Below are 20,259 nucleotides of genomic sequence, written 5' to 3' on the forward strand. Positions count from 1 at the left end.
ATTGTTTTTAGAAAGCCATCATTCTTTGCACCTTAAAAATTCTCTGATGCGGCTGACCTCATTCCTGCTGTGGTTTAGGTTCACTGGAAGCAGTAAAATCATACGCAAGGATTTCGTTTCTATTGCCTTCCTACATGTTTGGCAACATTCACTAGGGAGCAGCACTGATCAGCTGCTCTGTGTAGCAATCAACGAACTGTACACCATGCCTGGGACCAGAGCAGTGACTTCCTGAATGAGTTGCCGTATATAAATTCAGTTTAAACCTTGGAGGGTTGGAGTGCCACCATTCCAGCAGGGTTCTGGCCATTACAACATCACAACATTGAGCTAACTCTTAGAGAAGAGAGGTGACCGATTATTTTTGACTGCTGGAAGAATTCCTTGCTGCAAGTAACATGCAGTTTGAGGGCAGCACCAGGGCTGGCATCAGAAAACACCCACAGAAGCACAGCCGTCAGCTCTGAGCGTGTGTTTGAAACAAACAAGTGCCCCAATACACCGTGTGCTGGCTGAGCCATAGCTGGCTGACAGCCACCCAGCTGCTTTCTCTCTTCTTCAACAGGACAAGACCTGGGCAAAGATAATGACAGGGAGATCATTTAGCAATTGCCATCATGGGCAAAACAGACATGGCTTGGGGAAGATTAATTTAATTTATTGCTGATTAAAATCGGACAGTGGGAAACAGAACTAAAAACACCTTCCCCCTACTCCCTTCTTCTTCCAAGGCTCAAATTCACTCCAACGTTTCTACTTCCTCCCCTCTCCAAGCAGCAAAGGGGGATGAGGAACATGGGCTGCAGCCAGTCCATAACTTCATCTCTGCTGCTCCTTGCTCCCCACGCTGTCTGATCTGGGGTCCCTCCCACAGGATACAGACCTTCACGAACTGCTCCAACACACGTCCTTCCCACCAGCTGCACTCCAAGTTCTTACTGCTCCAGTGCGAGTCCCCCACAGACTGCAGTTCCTGCTAGAAAGCCTGCTCCTGCATCAGCTCCTCTTACAAGCCACAGTTACTGCCAGGAGCCTGCTCCTGTGGGGGCTCTCCACACTGCAGCCTCTTTCAGGTCATATCCACCATGGGCTCTTCCAGGTGCTGCAGCGTGGAGATCTGCTCCACCATTATTCCCCACAGGCTGCAGGGGGACAGCCTGCAGCAGGGGCCTCACCACAGGCCGCAGGGGAACTGCTGCTGCGTGCCTGGAGCACCTCCTGCACTGACCTGGGGGGCTGCAGGGCTGCTTCTCTCTTCTCAATCCTCCCTCTCACAGAGGTTGTACAGCATTTTTATCCTTTCTTAAATATGTTAAGAAAGAGATGCCACCAGCATTGCTGATGGGCTCAGTTTTGGCCAGCAATGAGTGTTTTGGAGCTGGCTGGAACTGGCTCTAACACAGGGCACCTCCTGGCTTCTACACAGAGGCCACCACTGCAGCACCTCCACTACCAAACCCTTGACTTAGTTGTATATATCGGGTTTATCACAGAATCCTCTGGGTCGGAAGGGACCTTAAAGATCACTCCAACTCCCCTGCGCTCTCTCCCAGTTCTTCATCTACCATGCGTGAACCAGAAAACGTTACCTCTCAAATGGTCTTAAATTATTGCTTGCTAACGCCCATGAGATTTTATATATATGTATATAGTATGCTTTCCCGTTTGAATTTCCATCAGTAAACAGCTGTTTTCATAGATGAACTATGAGCTATTCTTGACACAAGCTAGACTTACAAAGTGGGATAAGGTCCTAAGTTTGAAAGCCCCTGTTGTGTGTATGTATATATATGTATATATATATATATATATATACAGCTGTAAAAAGGATCATCATCTTTTCATAAGGCAGTCCATAGCTTCTCATTTCAACAAACAAACAGTTAGTATCAAGAGCACCAATAGAAGCAAGTGTCTATTAGGAGCATAGTGAAAACACAGCAGCCATGAGGTAAGCTTTCATCTCACTGGAATAAGGAACATTTGTATCACGCAGAATACATACATTTTATTTATTTAATACTCAAACATAACATATAAAACTAAAGGATAGTCAAATTACTTGTAATAATAATTAGTGAGATCCAATGGGCTGGCATGACAGCCACAGCACAATGTCAGTAAGTTCAAGACAAAGTCAACTGTTTATTGCCCCAGGAATTTCTTGTGGAAAACCATCACATTAGGTTGTTCCATGTGACTGCTCAAAGTTATGTTCTTCCAGTAGGTTGTGTTCCCACCCACAGGGCTCACCACTTCCCAGAGGACCACACTGATTTGCTGGGGATCACTTTATTTCCACTCACAGCAACTGGAATCAGTAGCTTCCTATACTCCATAGGCAGGTAACGCTCTATCAGCACATGCAACGGCATCTTGTCTGTCACCAGCCTTTGTCTTTGTTCAAAAAAAAAAAGCAGAGAAGAAACGGAATTGTTAGTGCCACCACTCAACATCAGAATAAAGTTTTTAAAGTTCTCTTGCATTGACATTTTCACATTTAATATCTGAAACGCACAGGCTATGGCTGCTTGTGACAGAAGAGCTATACACTTCTACTTGCACACAGCCATCTCAGGTGATGTGTTAGGACCTGCATTACGGTGCCGATACCAGACTTGTTTACATAGGAAGTGGACCAGAAGAGTCACTGCAGAGCAGCTTCCCATAGCAGTGTTTTCCACAGTGCAAGTCCGCACATGGATCTAGAGCAGTTCATTACTGTTTAAATTCACAATCCACCTGGCAAGTGATAAATTCTACTAAGAGGTTCTAAGAACAACCCATGCAGGCTGCTGGCCACTCCACCCCTCCAGGGTCCTGAAGTGGCAATAAAGGGAAACACCAGTGTCAGAAGCCAGGCCAGAGCGCCCTTTTCCTGCTCTGACGAGGAGCTATCGGTTTGAAGCCGAACTATTAGATTCTGCAGAAACAAAACAAGTGGGATTTTGTTTGAAAGAGCAAGTCAAACAGCAGGGCATGTGCAAATGCTCATGATTTCAGTTACAAGTGCTTTAGCAAAGCAATCCCTCAGGGATGCAAAAGCTGCAGCACAGCCCAGCCTCTCGCTTAACTGTTGTTACTCTCCTGCTATTTCTACCTATACCACACACTTCCCAGCCTTAACTGTTGACCCTAGCACACAACCCCTTCCTCTTGCTACCTGTTTCTCAGACTCCTGCACTTCCAACCCCTATTTTCTCCTGCCCCCTCCACTCCCTTCAGCTTGGAGTATAAAATCCCAAGTCCATAAATGCCCTTTCTGGCACAAAAAGCCAAGCTGCATCACGCAGAGCAAACCACAGGACACCAGGCTTACTGCAGAAATACTGCTAACGCACAGCCAGGCAATGATGGTTTTACCGGGCTTACTTCTGTCACCACAGAACACCAGGATGGGTTAATGACATCCCTGCTTTACCTTCTCATAAGGAGTTCCAGGTCAGCCATCTCCACCGTCTTCCTCCCTGCATGGTGGGCGTAAGCTTCCAGATCATCGCTTAGCTGCTTGAAGTATTTCTCACAACTGAAAGAGAATGGAGGACAGAAATAAAACCAGGCGGGGGGGGGGGGGGGGGGGGAGGGTACAAACACCAGCCACTCACTTCTGTAGGGCAAGTTAAACTGCAGCAACTCACTGCACTGGTCACAGCCTGCCAGGGGAAAACTGGGGGAGAAGAACCACTCCAGCCCAGGGAATGAAGTTTGGCTTCTCAGCCTGGGCTTTCTAGACCACTGGTAACTGAAGATGGCAAGGTAGCTGTGAAACAGCTGCGTATTTGACAGCCAGAACCTTGCCCAGAATTCCCACATGCAAGAAAAGGAGTAAACACAGCTGAAAAATTAACATTAAAGATAACACTGTTAGGTTCTTATGGTGATGTGTTGGAACAATCCCCAGGTTTTACTCAGGAAGGTAACACAGTCCGTGGATTCAAAAAGCTGGGAAACCCTGGATGCAGATGTAACAGTGCCCAGCTGGAACAGCTTCACCTTACCCAGCCTGACACAGCAACCATTATCCTGAGCCATCCGGCTCACTGAGACCGCTAATGGTATCAGTGTGCTGTTAGGTAGAGAAGATTGTGAATTGTGCAGTTTGTACCCCTTTGGGACACATGCTAGAAGCTTCTAGAAGGCAGCACTGTTCACCGATACCCACACAGCAGCCAAAAGTACCCAGCACACTTCTGTCCTTGTTTTAATCACACCCCCTGGAGATTTCCCACCAGCTGAATAGCAAAGGGTTGAGGGAGAGCTGTCAACTTATCATCAAGGTCTCTGGATGAGTTTGTTATTTAAGGAGAGAAAAGGAAGGAAAAGAGGACCAAGAAGAGTAGCAGGAAGAAGAGTTTGCTGCTGCTTACCATTTTTCAATAATTTGGTAGGCATCTCTGGCCACCGGCATTTTGGCATAGTGCCTAAATATCTGCTTTATGTAACTGCTTGCTAGTGCAGGCTCACGCTTCTTCTTTTGTGACTTTCGTGAGGTCTTTGGAACAGGTTTAGCCCACTGTGGCTGCAGGGGAGACCTTTGATGGAAACTGAAAATTCACACATCAGATGAACAAACATGGCACTGGGCACAGGCAGAGAACACCGAGCTGAGCTTGGGCAAACCTGAATTTGGAGGGGTTAAAAGAACTACCACAAGCTCTTAATTCTTTCTCCCTCCCAAACCCTCAAAACCGTCCTACCCACAGAGCACAGCCTTTGCAAACTGTTCACAAGACATTACAGCCTTGGGAGAAGCAATTCAGGTTCAAGTTTTCCCAAGATTAGCGTGCTACCATAAATAGCCAGCAAGCTACAGTTCTCTCCAATACATAAATGCAACACTGCTACAGCTCCCTGTATTTTTCACTCTCCAAGACAACACAAAGTTTGATGCAGATACAGAGGTGGCCTGTGGATGCAGAAGGGAGATTCTGGTCTGCAGGGCATACTCAATAATTCTTGGTGGTTGACAAGACTCAACAGAAGCTCTTCCTTTGATACAGTTTCCTTCCACAAAATGGGAAGTGCACAACTTTTACACTAATAGAAACATTTTGTTTAGACTTTTCTGTATTTTTTTTCCCCTTTATGCAACTGTTTTCTGACCCAAATGAAATTTCTACTGTTTTCCAGTCTAAAAATATATATAAATAAAATAGTATTTTTGATTAAAGCAGTAATTCAGCATATTCTACAAGCATCATTCATCTCTGTTCACAACAGCACAGGACAAAATAATCTAATTTTATTGCTTATTGCTTCAATAAATTGACTGCGACATGGGCTAGAAAGTTTCTTCTGTTCCCTAGGATCTACTGTTACTGGTTCTCCAGATGTCTTCACCAAATTTCTAGTTAAAAGGCTGGCAAAGTTCTAACTATTTTAGAGTAACGAAGGCAACAGGTTCGCTTTCTGCCTCAAAGCAAACTTCATTTTATACTTATCATAAGGCACGTACATACAGGTTTGGGTTTCAAAAGTCAATACAAATGTGCCATTTAATGTGATCATTGTAATGTAATCTATAATTCTCCCTCTCCTGCAAGGTCTTCTGCATCCCCTACTAAAGGGGCTAGCCTGCACCTCCTACTGTCTAGTGCTCCATGGTAGCCTAGCAGCCAAAGAACTGCTAGGAAAAGGTTTTGGCATTCAGCTCAAAGAAGCATTAAATTATCCATTCATTGCAAAGCTTTGAGATCTGCTCTGGGAGAGTGCTCACATTTACCTGATAGAATTCTTTATCCAATCACTAAAGCCACGGATGAACTAAAGAATTCAGGACTGCTTAGTCCCTGCTACAGCTGATGAGGGATAAAACGACCAACAAAGCTGGGTTCTCCATGCGGGACAGTTGCTGGGAATGCAGATCTTTGGGCTCTCTCCTGCTACTTGCACCCCCAGATATGCTTTTACTGGGCCACTGCTGAAGGTTGCTTATACTTACGCAGGAGCAGCAGGCTTTGCAGAACGTGGAGTTGACAGCAAGGGAAGTGGACGGTTGGCTGGGGCACGGACAAACGTGGGTGTCTTCATGGAACCCTCTAAGGAGAAAAAAGAAGTACCAGTTACTTGAGGAACTGATATCTATTTTCAGTGTTCCTGCAGCAAGCACCACTGCAGCAGCAGACAGAAGTCTAGCCAGCTTTCCACATCTGCTCCGGTGCTTCTTCTGAAGAAATATTTCCATGTGCTGGATGGACACGGAGCAAGATGCAGGGGAAAAGACTGGTTATGCTGAGGCTTCTGAAGTAAATTTTATGAGAGTGAATAATTCCTCCCCCCACCGTATTTCTTTCTCTCCTCCAATGAGACCTGGAAGATGCTACTCTTACTGTTCCATTCCATCAGCGCCACAAGGTTCTCTTCAGCATGATCGTTTCATCTCCCCATGCAGATGGGTTACAGATACACACATTCACACTGCTGTAGACACACTAAGAACACTCACAGCTTTCCTCGTGCACGAGTGTACTGGATCAATTGTCATGTTCTTATTAAAGCTAAATTTCCCCACAATGCCTCAAATCCTGGCAACGGGATTCTTTTAGGATGCCCTTAGCTAAGTTTTTCATTTCAGGGTATATTATATTTTGTAAGACTAAGACCAACCCCAAGCCACCGACATGTTCTGAGTATTGTCAGATGTGGCCTTAATTGAACTACATGTCCTTCTGAATAGCACAAGCACTCCTGGGGCAATGAAGCAGACTGATACAGTATCTAAGGAACTTTTACGAAAGTAATTCCTCTCAGCCTTGTGGAAAAATCAGTCTACTCTTCTGGTTATCTGGAAAGGAACTACGTAACTACACAAACAGAACGGATTTCTAAATCACCTTTCCAATCCACAGTATCATAAATGGCTCTGAAAACAAGTTCTATGCTAAAAAAGTTTTTAGTGCAGCATGAAGATAGGAGTCAGGAAGGAAGAGATATCTTGCACTTTATCCTAATACCATTTTGCACTCGTTCTTGTACACTGTGTACATTTCCACTACCATTATCTCAGAAGTACATGAATACCAGCAGAGCACCAAGCCAGTAACAACCTACACTTCCCTCTGGCCCTCAAATACCAGCCAACAGCTTCCTCTGGACTATCCTATGGACTAAACAGTTGATCATGTTATTATTCCTTCTACTTGTTAGCAAATATCAGAGGAAAACAAAAATCTTAGTTGCCTTCTGCTACTGCTGCTGCAGTTTTCCTACCTTCACTCTCCTGACCTTCCATTTCAGCTTCATCCTCAGTGGATTCTTCTTCGGGACCATCCAGCTCTCCCGTGACAGCTCCGTCTTCTAGTAGTTCATCTGCTTGCTCAACAGCTTCTTCTAATGGCTTTGTCCCAGATTTTTCAAAGGACGAAAAAGCACGAGAATGCCTGCTCAAGCTTCCAGCTCTAGCACTTCTGGCCATCTCTGGTTCTGGATTTTTAAAACAGGAAAAATGCATCACTGTAACAAGTATTACATCCAAAATTTCAGGGCACTCATAAAAATGAAACCCATCTTCCCATTCCTGACAAGTTGCCACCTATTATATTCTATCGTCAAAGATTAGAATGTCAATATACACATCTATATAGTCAATATACATGTAGACTCTTGGGAGATCTTTATTTGCCAACAAATTCAAAGGGGCTCCAAGTTTTAGCAATTTTTCCTTGACTCAAATTCCCATGAGTAAATTAAAGAAGCTTTCTGCAACTATGTATTTCTAAGTATTATTCCCAATAATATTTTGGCTTCCACTTGAGCAGTAACACAGTCTTTCAGCTGAAATGTCACAATTAGTTGGATATTTTTCCAGCATTTAGCCCAGACTGTAGATTGCAGAGAGTTAACAAGTCTTTGTCCTAACACTGATGTCAATAATGCAGCTTTAGAGGTAATTTGATTTTTCTCACCAGCTTTGTGAGTGTCTTGGTGTTTAACACTGCCTTCTGCTACTCCCTCTTCTTCTGGAGTCATAATTATCTGTGATTCTGCTTTTTCTGTCAGTTTCTTCTCTAAATGTTCATAATATCCAGCATTTGTATGATGTTCCGTAGCTAAAATAGGAAATACCATCATCAGTCTCACCCACAAAAAAAAAAAAAAAACAACAACTGAACGCTGGTGGTTGATTGTAACAATCACTAAAATTTACTTGATAAGTAAACTCATCGAGAGCCATAAGGTATAAATAATATACCTTATTGCAGATGCAGTTCCCTTCCAAAAACTTACAAAGCACAACTTTTCCTGAGCTTGCCACCTATTCAGGGTACACACTAGATTCCGATGAAGGAAGCAAATTTACTTCACCGTAACCAGAGCTCCTCCAGATCTATTCTCTCTGTGTACTCTCACTTCTGGTGATTATGTGAAAGAACTTTTTTTCCTCTAAATCTAACAATACCTCGTGTTTGCGCCCACATTCTCCTTCCCATTTTCAGCTCCTGGGTATAGATGGCTAAGCACATGCCCACTTTTTCTGAATGAACAATGTTGGAAGAGATACATCGCACTCAACAGAAGAGAGCACTTAGCAGTGTTTTGACCATCCTTGACAATCCTCTAGAAGGCAGAGAAATAAAAGGACACGTGACATGCATGTCCTTAAAAACCTCAGCTACCGAAGTACTCCTTTACCCTACATACTTAAACTATCATCCACACCTATTACCCCATAGCTCAATTCCAGCAGAAATACACACAAGTCATTACTTAGAAAAATCTTACTAGGAATTCACTGAAGGATCTGGAAAGCTCAGCTAACCTCAAGGGTAGAGCCAGAAGCCATAAAAGTGGATTTTTACCATCCTGTCTAGTGACTGGGAGGTTTCATGCTCAAAAGTACAAGTGCCAAGACCTTGGAAGCCCCAAGCCCTGGTGAAAAGGGCAAGGAAACTTGGCCAAAGGTGGAGCAAAACTCAGCAATAGCAATCTTATTCACCAGAATATTGGTCTCCCTACAGCAGCGTAGGGGAAAATCTTGCCTAAAGTTGACTAGCTTTGTGGGGAAAATGCAGAAACTCAACATCAAGACTGTCTGAGGCACACAGGCATCAGTGATACTCCTACGTGACCAGACTACTGCAGGGATACAGCGCTGGAACAGGGAGTACCAGTTGCTATTGATATATTCAAGTCTAGTTTTTTACCAACTTCATCGGCTGTGCCTGATAGCAATATCTCCTTCAGTAACCTGCCAGCTGTCAGTGCTCTTTGCTCTTCTCTAGTTTCTGCACTGACTGATCGTGGAGGTATTTGTTTCAATTTGTCTGTTGAATCATCTCCTCCACGCTTGCTCAAGGGTTTTCCTTTTAAACTTCTTCTATGTCACTCCCAGAGCGATTGTCTTTTTTCCAGGCAGAGAAGTCCTTTTATTTTGGCATTCAATGTATAGAAACTGCTCCACATAATTATCGTTATTGTTAATGGCAACTGTTTTTCTCTGCTCCTTCTCTAGTTCTGTTAAATCTGTTTTGAAATGTAGAGGTTAGAACTGCACATGGTGTTCAAAGGGAGAGCATGACAGTTGTTTCCATAGCGACACAGTGATGCCTACTATTTGTCATCTCTTCCTTTCATCATTTTTGTTATTTGCTTTTCTGACCAAACTCTTTTAAGCTGCCATTTGCAGAACTTTAACAATTCTGAGGTGACTTTCAACAATCTCAAGAGTCACATCCTGTTGAAACTTCACGCTTCAGAGATAAAACTATAAAAAGGACAGAAGAATCAAGACTATAGACTGCCAATTTTATGCAACCATTATTTTAGGAATGCAGAGTAACTGCTGCCTTAATGAACCTCTGCATGGCCGCCAAGTTTTTACTGACTTTCTATGGCAGAAGGATTTCAAAGAAAACAGAACGTGCTTGTGAAACCAAGCAACTTGCATGATTTTGTGGATGCCTCATCCCTGGAAGTGCTCAAGGCCAGGGGCCTTGGCCAACCTGATCTAGTGGGTGGCATCCCAGCCCATGGCAGGGGGTTTGGAGTTAGATGGTCTTTAAGGTTCCTTCCAACCCAAACCATTCTATGAGTTTATGATTTGCTCTCTTCCAGGAACAAAAAGGTCAGTATGAGGCCCCACATCTTTGTGACAATCACTGTTCCTTACAGCAGGGCAGCCTTGAAGCCCTTGAAGAGAAAAACGTGCTGGTAGGTACTGGAGGAAAGTAAAGGCCAACATGGCTTAAATAAATATAGAAAACATTAATATGTGGACAAGCAAAAAGTAATTAGCTGGGCATATCGCTTGCCAAGAAAGAGTCAATTACCCTTCCTCCCTCCCTACAGGAAGATGAACAGTGCCATGGAACTATACAAGAACACAAATTTACTCCATTTGCAGTCGCTGTGAACAAAACAAATACTGACAAAGGAGCAGATGAGTGAGACACAGCCTGCTTTTAGGAAGCTTATCTGGAAACACTCACAGTCTCTCTGATATGATTTGAATTAAATTATCTCTAGGATCCACTGCATAATAAAGTCTTATTTCACTCTCCAAGTCACTGAAAACCACTTTTCTCTAATCAGACTGAAGTATTCCATTACTTTGCAACATCTTACCCTCTCTGGAAATCTCTTCCTGTTCTACTTCATTCACTGCATTAGCCATCTCTTCTTTATCGCTTACATCTAGTTCTTCAATTATACGGGACACAACTTCTCTCAAAGACATGCTGAAAGATCTCCTAGGCTTTAGAATGACTGGGGATCTACTGGAACTTCTGGATGGCAAAGAGGAGCTCCACCTATTAATAGCTAGAAATTGAGAGCATTAATGCTGCCCCTGGTATTTTCTTACGCTTTCATTTCTGGTAAATAAGAAAACAACCATGCAGAGAGAGGAATACACACAAAGAACTGCTCTTACTTTCCTCAAAACAGTTTCAAGAGTTTGCACTGTGTCTTAGGAATCAGCTGGAAAAGCCCTTGCAGATACATTTTCAGATCATACTGAGGAGCAAGATGACATTAGCTACCTTTGGTAAAACAAGAGAAATATGCACTCATTAACTTTTGACATTAATGGCTTATGAACTCCAGCATCTTTGAGCCATGCTCTCATTCTCCCTCCTTTTCTTCTCCTTTAATCCAGTCCCGTCCCACATTCTCCACACTTTTCTTTGTGTTATCTATCCATTTGTCCTAAAAGTTCCTACCACTGGACTCCTCAGGGCAATTACCCTTTTTCTGTTCATTTCTTCCCTTGTTCTTTCAAAACAAGTCTTCCCACCAAGCTTGCCACAGGCAACCCTCCAGAAGCAAAGTATGGTGCACCAGGACACGAGGCATTAATTAATGAATTCCTACGCTTCCCATGGCAAGACCTGCACTCCTGGCTCAAGCAATACCAAACAGACCAACCATTCTTTAAATGCTGTTTTATGTGGCCTGCGGGAAAGGAATTCACAGGTGGCTTTGCGCTGTTCCACATGTGCCTGAATTAGAGATAATGAGGAAATAAGCAGCAGAAACAAAAACTTGAGCATGGTCGAGATAAATTAACTTGACTACAGTGTTAAAGATGAGCTTTGGGCAGTGGCCAATTGCTGGCTGGCTCCAGGCTTGTGTCTGAGGGTCTCGAACCAATTGTATGACCACTTTGGGCGCGTGGACAGCACGTGGGGTTACAGGGAAAGTGTATGTAGTAGAGAAAGATGGCAATAAAGGCCTTCTGTTCAAGAGCTATCAGGAGTTCATGTCTTTCATCCCTTCAGTGGCCCTTTTGACAAATCATCTTAAAAAAAGAAAGAGAAACATTAGCTGTCTGCACTTCAATCGAAACTTAAGATTTCCATGAAGAACACTACAAAGCTATCCTTTACAGCAGACCCTGCCCTGGCTACCTGTGCCAGGGTAACAGAGCAGAAAATGTCATGGTTTCAGCCACACCTCGGGGTCTGCCCTGTGCAAAATGAGGAAAATGCGCTCCCATTTACACAGTCAGAAGACAGCTCAGCAAAGGGCAAGTAAGACTGTTAAGGGAACGGTGCACCTCTCCTATGAGAAGGGGCTGAGAGAGCTGGGACTGCTCAGCCTGGAGAAGAGGAGGCTTGGGGAAATCTCATCAATGTCTGTAAATACCTGAAGGGAGGAGCAGGGAGGACAGAGCCAGGCTATTTTCAGTGGTGCTGTGGTGTAAATGCCTGAAGTAACTAGGAAAATAAAGCTAACATTCACACTTTTAAGGAAAAGGTACAGCATTGAAGAGGCTTTCAGGGTAGGGCATAACTGCATTACCTGAGCATTCCCTAGGCTCCCAACCTTAGATGCTATCGCGCTGGGGAAACTTGGTGTGCTAGCTCTAAGGTACACCACGGAGCGTGGAGTGGAGTGGAGACACCACGGCTAGGCTCTGTAAGCAGGTGGGGCCTCGATTGTTCTTGTGCACAAAGCTGCACTTTTTGCCACCCTAAGCCAAAGACCTGTCATGTTTTGACAAATGCTGTACCCTAGTGTACTTTTTGCTCATTATAATATCATTATAATACCAAAACACACCTCCATCCCAAAAGCTACCCGCCTCCAAGGTGCGACCACCCCTCACTGAGCATGCGCTCTGAATTTCTCGGAGCCTATTACTTTAAACGGAAACGGGAAAACTTTACACCAATCATAACTAAGATATGCTTGACTAGAGCCACTCAAGCTCCACCTAAAAGATAGAAAATAATATAAATTGGCCCAAGAGAGAGGGGATGTTAGGGAAGATACCATCGTCAGGGGAGATACCATCCCAAGGACATAGAACATCCTTAGGACCTCCTGACTCCTGGGATCAGTCGACGGGCTGAGCCTCTCTTCCCCCCCCATTGGGACGCCTTTGGGTGAGATCTGAATATTTGCTTATAAATCTCTATAGAGTCTTTGATCCTTTTAACGCGTTTATTTCTAGGCTGCGCACCTAGAACACCTAGAACACCTAGAACACCTAGAACACCTAGAACACCTAGAACACCTAGAACACCTAGAACACCTAGAACACCTAGAACACCTAGAACACCTAGAACACCTAGAACACCTAGAACACCTAGAACACCTAGAACACCTAGAACACCTAGAACACCTAGAACACCTAGAACACCTAGAACACCTAGAACACCTAGAACACCTAGAACACCTAGAACACCTAGAACCCACACCTAGAACCCACACCTAGAACCCACACCTAGAACCCACACCTAGAACCCACACCTAGAACCCACACCTAGAACCCACACCTAGAACCCACACCTAGAACCCACACCTAGAACCCACACCTAGAACCCACACCTAGAACCCACACCTAGAACCCACACCTAGAACCCACACCTAGAACCCACACCTAGAACCCACACCTAGAACCCACACCTAGAACCCACACCTAGAACCCACACCTAGAACCCACACCTAGAACCCACACCTAGAACCCACACCTAGAACCCACACCTAGAACCCACACCTAGAACCCACACCTAGAACCCACACCTAGAACCCACACCTAGAACCCACACCTAGAACCCACACCTAGAACCCACACCTAGAACCCACACCTAGAACCCACACCTAGAACCCACACCTAGAACCCACACCTAGAACCCACACCTAGAACCCACACCTAGAACCCACACCTAGAACCCACACCTAGAACCCACACCTAGAACCCACACCTAGAACCCCTGTAACATCTGTGTATTTCATGCATACTAGCTTGCTTTTGCAGATAGTCACTATCACCGGCAATCCAAAAGAACCTGATTATCTGTTGCTGTAATAAACCATACTTGATTGCATTGTGATAGCTCTCATTAATGCAACTAGGGTGAGGGTGGTTATCCGTGATAGTTCAGTGTTCTGAATCTAACCAGACCCCCAGACGGTTAATGCATTGTTGGTAAATGTCTGAACGGACCCCCAGGTGGTTAATACGTTTTTGGTGAATGTCTGAGCGGACCCCCAGGTGGTTAATACGTTTTTGGTGAATGTCCGAACGGACCCCCAGTTTTGGTGAATGTCCGACTGGTTCAGTACTCTGAATCCAACCGGGCCCGTAACGGTTAATCAGCTACACCCCTTTAACGTGACAGGTGCCCAGTGCCAGGGCAAAGGCAGTGGGCACAAAGTGGAGTACAGAAGGTTCCTTCTAAACAGCAAACACTCCTGTGCTGTGAAGGGAACCAAGCACTGGCACGCATTGTCCAGAGAGGCTGTGGAGTCTTCCTCCCTGGAGAGGTTCAACAGCCACCTGGACGTGGTCACTGGGCAACCTGCTCTGGGTGGCCCTGCTGGAGCAGGGTTGGCACCAGATGGCCTCCAGAGGTCCCCGCCAGCCTGAACCACGCTGTGATTCCACAATTTCAGATAATACCTGCTACCCTCAGGTCATAACGCATAGTACTCACTGCCAGCCACCTCTTCTGAAGCAGAAAGCTGGTCCATTGGCTCACTCTGCTGGGAATGGCCTTGCTCATCTTCTCCCTGGTTCGCAGATGTTTCCTGAGATACATGAGCCATGTTGTCAACGTGTTCACCGTCATTTATTAATTCTTCCTCAGAGTATCTTCGGGTCCTTCCCTCATCTGTGCCCACACTGGATACCTGGCCCACAGGCTTTCCTCCCTCCTGAGTTGCATTAGAAATTTCGCTTCTCTGCACTGGGGTTTTTGATTCTGACAGCTGTGGTTCAAGAGCAGAAAGTTTCTTTTGGTTCTGTTCAACAGACTGAGGCTGAACAAAAAGCTCTGTGTTATTCAACATGATTTCTGCATCGCTTGTCGCCGTGGCTGCTTCAATCATGGATGCCATTTGCAAGTCCACAAGATAGTTCTGTGCTGTTTAGAAAGTTTTAAAACAAATTTTAATGTGAAAAACTGTTCGAGATCATAGGGACACACATTTAGTACCAGGACTTGCGTAATTCAAAACCTGAGTTATTTAACAGATTTTCATTCATCCCCAACAGAAACTATAGGGCCACTGAAGAGCGATGATAGCTTCCTCTACCAAACAATCTCCCCAGTACCCACAGTCACAAACGCAAGCACACACAGGAAACAATTTGTGTGGTGTTATTACCAAGCTGAGTGGAGCACATTAGAAGTGCAGAGAATTGAAGAAGCTACGGGTGCAAAGCCTTGTTTTAACTCTTGCCTCCCGAATTACATTTGATTTCCATGAATATGTTAACAACCGTTAAATCCTAAAATACAGATCACACTGCAGTAACTGCTTCTAGAAGTCATCATATATAAGGCCCTGCCTCCTAAAACAGAAACAACAGCACAAAAGAAACCTTTTCTCTGCATGTTCTGTTCCACTCCGCCTTCAAAAGCTGCAATGTCAATAGCTTTGCGATTCTTTGGCCTCCGTAATAAGCCTCTCTTTTCAACAGTGTCTGGTGCAAGCACGGAACCAAGTGACATGCGAAGAGATCTGTAAATAGGGGAAGGCAGAAATCATTTTCAAAACCTGCACGCTCCCCTTTTGCCCTCAGATTACAGACATAAGGCCACTAACAGCGAGACATTTCACAAACCACTTAGCTAGGAAAAATTTCCCCCCCCAAACCCCTGGAGATTACACATCAGTCTACTTTAAGCAGATATTCCAATCTCATTATATCACCTAACATCAGAATATTTATTACAGGAATCAGGAAACAGACTGGTTTTACAGCATCCTACCTAGAGTGGACTGCAACAATATATCTGACAAAAGGCTCAGGAATCTTTAACAATCAAATTATTAAAAAGGCAAACCCATATTTAAGAATAAAGATGTCCTCTAGATAAGAGCAGGGAAGTAAAAGAATTGAGTGCAAGTCTAAAAAGCTGCTGAGTATCAGTACTAACAGCAAACTACCACTAAGAACACAATGTAAACTTTTTGATATGGGAACTAAGATAACAGCATAAAAAGCATGGGAAAGAACACATCTGAATGTACACATTTTGTACCTTTAACAGATTGGCCAGCTTAGCTATCTCTTGTCCCTCTTCCTAGGCAGCCCAGTCAAAAAGAGGGTTCAGGGTAGAGAGGATTAAAAAACAGCAAGTACAACATGCAGCCTTATAAAACACCTTGCATGCGACCACGAGCAAAGGCTGCAGGGAGAAGCATGAAAATTTGCCAGCCATGTCTGGGATCTTTAGCATAGTAGAAGTGCAACAGAGGAGAAGAAATTCTTGACTTGCCCACAAGCCTTTTAAAGTCTGGGGAAGTTGGACTAAAGACTGCATCGATGCAACTGACGCAGCAAGTCAACTAACAGGTAGAGACACCATACTAAGGTATATTATGCACTGACTTACTATTAGAAACATCAGGAATAGAAGGAAAAAAAGGCGTGATCCTAGTCAGTAAAAAGAGGAAAGGCGACACGTTCATAGGAAGGCAGGAGCAACAGCAGCAATACAGGCTAGGCCAAGCTGGGCAAGCAGTACAGAGCCACAGTTTCAGAAAATCACAGGGCACGTCGTGTACCTCCTTCAAGTTTCATACCAGCATGGGATACTAACACAGCTCTTCATTACAAATCCAGTTATCTATCATGTCGTTCACAGCTACAGAGTGACGAATTAAGACAGCTCTAATTAGGACAGCCAGAAGTTAAGACATTTTGTTTTAAACTCACCGAGCCAAAGTGCTGTCCAGCGCTGAATGGGCTAAAACAAAGTTGGTAACGTATTATTTGAGAAGTTACTTGCTACACAATGCTCTACAGAAATAATACAACAGATCTTCCTGTTTCTAGGAACAGTTATGACATAATTCTCAAGAGCTACATTTAATTGAGAACAGAATGAGACAATAGGTTCACTTTACAATTTCTTGTTTGCATTCCTGAATTACTCATTAAAATTCCAATAAGCAGTTTCTAAAAGGGTGATAAAACAAAGGCAATTTAGCCCAGCACATGCTCTCATACTCAGTAAAATTAATCTTACCACATTAATAGCACGATGCTAGGGCCTCAATCACAACTTTTCAGCAACCCTTTATCTTCCATCATTAAAGAATCCGGAAACTTTAGCAATATAGCTAGCTACTCTGGATTGTCAGTGAAACTGTAGCTCAAACACGTTCAATCCACAAAGTCCCAAAAGCAGACCTAGACAGCAGTGGTCTTGCTCATACCAGTAAATACCAGAGCACATCGCCTCTGCTTTTTACAGAATTGCCCCATTTCTTAGCAATACAAACATGTTTCAGAGCATGCATCAGGCTAAAGAAAGGTGAGTCAACTTTTTGAGCACAGGTGAGTCAGCGTGGACTTTGGCTCCAATTAAAACATCCAAATATAGGTGTCTGTGTGCCCATTATAGACAAACAATTAATCAAACGTAGGTGTCTACTCTGGGCTGGGCTCAATCACTCTCCACTGACTAAATCTCATTTAAAGTTTAAGAGCACTTTAGTTACCCAATGTACATGCAGACACATAGACTTTGGGGTGTGGAAATTGGAGCCGAATCTCACCCTTCAATTCTATTCCAGTTGCATCTGCCAACGGAATATGTAAACTCAAGTGACGTGTTTTACTTTTCTGTCTCTGGAACTAAAATGAAAGTGATATTCACCGTATTTACAAACTTTATATCAAGGAAAAACTTATTCCAATACAAAATATTTATTTTTATAAAATTCCAAGTCACTTTTTCCTCGGACACAGACTGAGTAACTTATTTGACAAAAAAAAAAAATCAACAAAACCTATGTGGCATCTTCTATTTTCGATTTTCTGGAACTTTTGGGGGTGAGACTTCTACTTTTGGAGATGCTTCAAAACCCAGAGAGCACCAAGGTGGAAAAATGATCAAGAAGTCACACACAACTAGAGAAGAGCCAATGATTTAGCTAAAGAAAGAACCGTGTTATTTTCTCCACTATCCCCTTTGCAGATAATGCTGCAGTCTTGCTTCCAAACATCCAACCACTCAAGGGAGAAGTTACTAAGAGCTGAACTGCAGTAGATGAAAATGAACTGACAGCAAACACAGCAGAAAGCAAGATGATTTCAGACTGTGGCCTTACCTTGGTTCTGAGGAAGTCGCTTGTCTGCTGCTCTCTCAAATTCAGAAATGCTGAGTTTCTTTCTACTCCGAGTCATACGGAATGCACTGATAGATGTATCCTCAGGAACAATGTCTGGCAGTTGCAGTTCCACCCTACCAAAACAAACCAAGCCTTTAACAATGGACATAGTCATTTAGGTACTCTAGAAAGAGTGCATTACAGGGTAAATTCCCTGTAAAGCTGCTAAAAAAAACAAACGGAAATTAATTGTCCTTGCTGCAGCAGAAATAAGGAACTAGTCAGACTACCTCAGCAAAGGCAGAAACATCTCATTCCCTCCTACCAAATCAAATTTCACAAAGAAAATCAAAACTGAAGTGTATATTCAGAATGACAGGGCTGAGAAACTTCAAGCGAAAGGACAAGATTGGTTCCCAATGAATTCCATAGCTCTCTTCTGCTGACAGTACACAGCAGCAATTAAATTTGTCAAACCTTACAGTGTAAATGAAAAACCCATAAGCACAAAACATTCTGCATCACAAACACACAGGTGCATGGAATAGATGCACAATATGTCAGTCAGGAACAGGATGGGGATCAGAAGTTTTCAGAGTTGCCTTGTTTTCCCCCATTACTGGGGAGTTCCAAGAACCCCCCACATGAAGGTTGTCAGTGAATTGCTGCCAGCCTTTCACAGTGTCCTGCAGAAGTACAGAGCAGCAATCCTCCTGCAGCCAAGAGCACGTGTTTCAGAAGCAGCAGAATTCTGCATCCTTTGCTGTGACAAACACGTCTTTGATATAGGAAGACCAATGAGGTTATGATCACAGAATCATAGAATCCTCGAGGTTGGAAAAGACCTTCAAAAATCTAGAAGGAGCTGAAATAATATTGCTTCTCTTTTTGACTTAAGGAAAACAAGCTACCACACTTACAGAAAACTCAGACTTCCTCTATTAAAAGAGCAGAAAGACAGAAGTCTGCTTAATATTTTTACAGGACCTATTTAAAGTTGTTTATTGTCAACACAAAAAGTTTAGTTATAAAGGCAAAGCAAAGGAAATCAAATTGTCTATAACAGGCTATTCAACTTTGTAGTAAGCAAAAAGTTGGGACAAAGTGGCTAGAACACATTAAGATCTACCACCACTAGTGGCTTTCTTCTATTTAAGAAAGTGGAATGGTCAGGCTTCTTAGCTCAGCATATTAAAGGAAGCTAACCCTACAGGAGATCAAGTAACCCTTAGCAGCCCAGTACAAGAATGGTTAAGAAGCATTAACACGGTAAAAAGCAACAGCAACCTGTTTTCTGAATACTAGATGTGGCAGCCACTCATTCCCACACATTACTCCCCAGCATTATCAGCACATAGCCTGTAACCTTGCGAACAGGTAAGAACTTCTATTTTGGTATCTATTACAGATAACTACGATGAGCAGACTTCCATTTGGAATCTTATTGTATCCAGCACTTCCACTGGAAAACGCTATTAAGAGTCTGCGTTTAAAAAGGGGGACTATGTATGTACTTACATGCTGGAAGTCCTCCGGGATGCGGGTTCTGACAGAGCATCTTCTGTTTCTTTGTGGTCAGCTACCGGAGGTGCTAGAGGCGAGACTTGTGGTTCTGCAAACAAATCAAAGCATTTTTTCCACAACCTAACCTACCAAGAACATCAAAGAGCAGCTGCTGTGCTTTATCCCACCCAGCAGCTCAGCACCACACCGCCCTTCGCTCCCCCCCAACCCCCCCGAGCCCTACTCACGGTTGCGGATGACCCTCCGCAGCAGGCCCCGCGGCGTGTCATTATCCACATCGGGGAAGGCGGCGGGCTGCTGCCTCAGCAGGGCCCTTCTGGCGGCGGTGGGGACGTTCCTCCCGGAGCCGGGCCCGCTCTGAGGACACACAGCGGGGACACCTCAGAACCGTGCCACGACCCCCACACACCCCCATTACCCCGTCACCGCCTTACCCGAGGCCGGTCGCCGAGACTGCGCCTCACGCTGCGCCTGGCCTCGCGCCGCGCCTTGACGCTGTCCATAACGGCCGGTAACGGCCTCAGTAACGGTCACGGGACCGGTAACGGTCACCGGTAACGGCCGCTCCCGCCTCCCGCCGCGCCACCTCTCGCGAGCGCACAGCGCCTCACGGGAGGCTGAGGGCGGGATGAGGCGGGCCCCGCCGCAAAGCCCCCTGGGAGCTGTAGTCCCTGCGCGCAGTGCACTGTGGGGCGCGTAGTTCCGGCGCGGCGGCGCCGAGCA

At 44.4% G+C, this 20,259-nt stretch overlaps 2 protein-coding genes across 3 annotated transcripts in view; both read right to left on the reverse strand.

Moving 5' to 3' along the window:
- Window positions 1-601: 601 nt before the first annotated feature.
- On the reverse strand, window positions 602-20,107 carry CENPT (centromere protein T). Of its 2 annotated transcripts, XM_068693617.1 has the most exons (13): window positions 19,971-20,107; window positions 19,764-19,893; window positions 19,531-19,624; window positions 18,013-18,146; window positions 16,613-16,643; window positions 15,272-15,411; window positions 14,382-14,810; window positions 7,905-8,048; window positions 7,210-7,422; window positions 5,942-6,038; window positions 4,368-4,532; window positions 3,422-3,526; window positions 602-2,397 (listed from the first exon to the last, which is right to left on the reverse strand). In XM_068693617.1, exons 1-13 carry the CDS (start codon window positions 20,037-20,039, stop codon window positions 2,250-2,252), a joined length of 1,899 nt encoding a protein of 632 aa, XP_068549718.1. In that variant the 5' UTR covers window positions 20,040-20,107; the 3' UTR covers window positions 602-2,249. The 2 variants fall into 2 exon arrangements, with proteins under 2 accessions (XP_068549718.1, XP_068549719.1); XM_068693618.1 differs by lacking the exons at window positions 16,613-16,643; window positions 19,531-19,624; window positions 19,764-19,893; window positions 19,971-20,107 and adding exons at window positions 10,564-10,758; window positions 16,462-16,565 and having other exon boundaries at window positions 4,368-4,544.
- LOC137862000 (C-signal-like) overlaps window positions 20,085-20,259 on the reverse strand; it is a 176,021-nt gene continuing 175,846 nt past the window's right edge. The window contains exon 6 of the mRNA XM_068693620.1: window positions 20,085-20,153. Within this exon, the coding sequence (XP_068549721.1) occupies window positions 20,085-20,153 (69 nt within the window). The remainder of the gene's footprint in view (window positions 20,154-20,259) is intronic.

This window comes from Anas acuta, chromosome 10 (genome assembly GCF_963932015.1).
Source record: "Anas acuta chromosome 10, bAnaAcu1.1, whole genome shotgun sequence".
Taxonomy (NCBI): domain Eukaryota; kingdom Metazoa; phylum Chordata; class Aves; order Anseriformes; family Anatidae; genus Anas; species Anas acuta.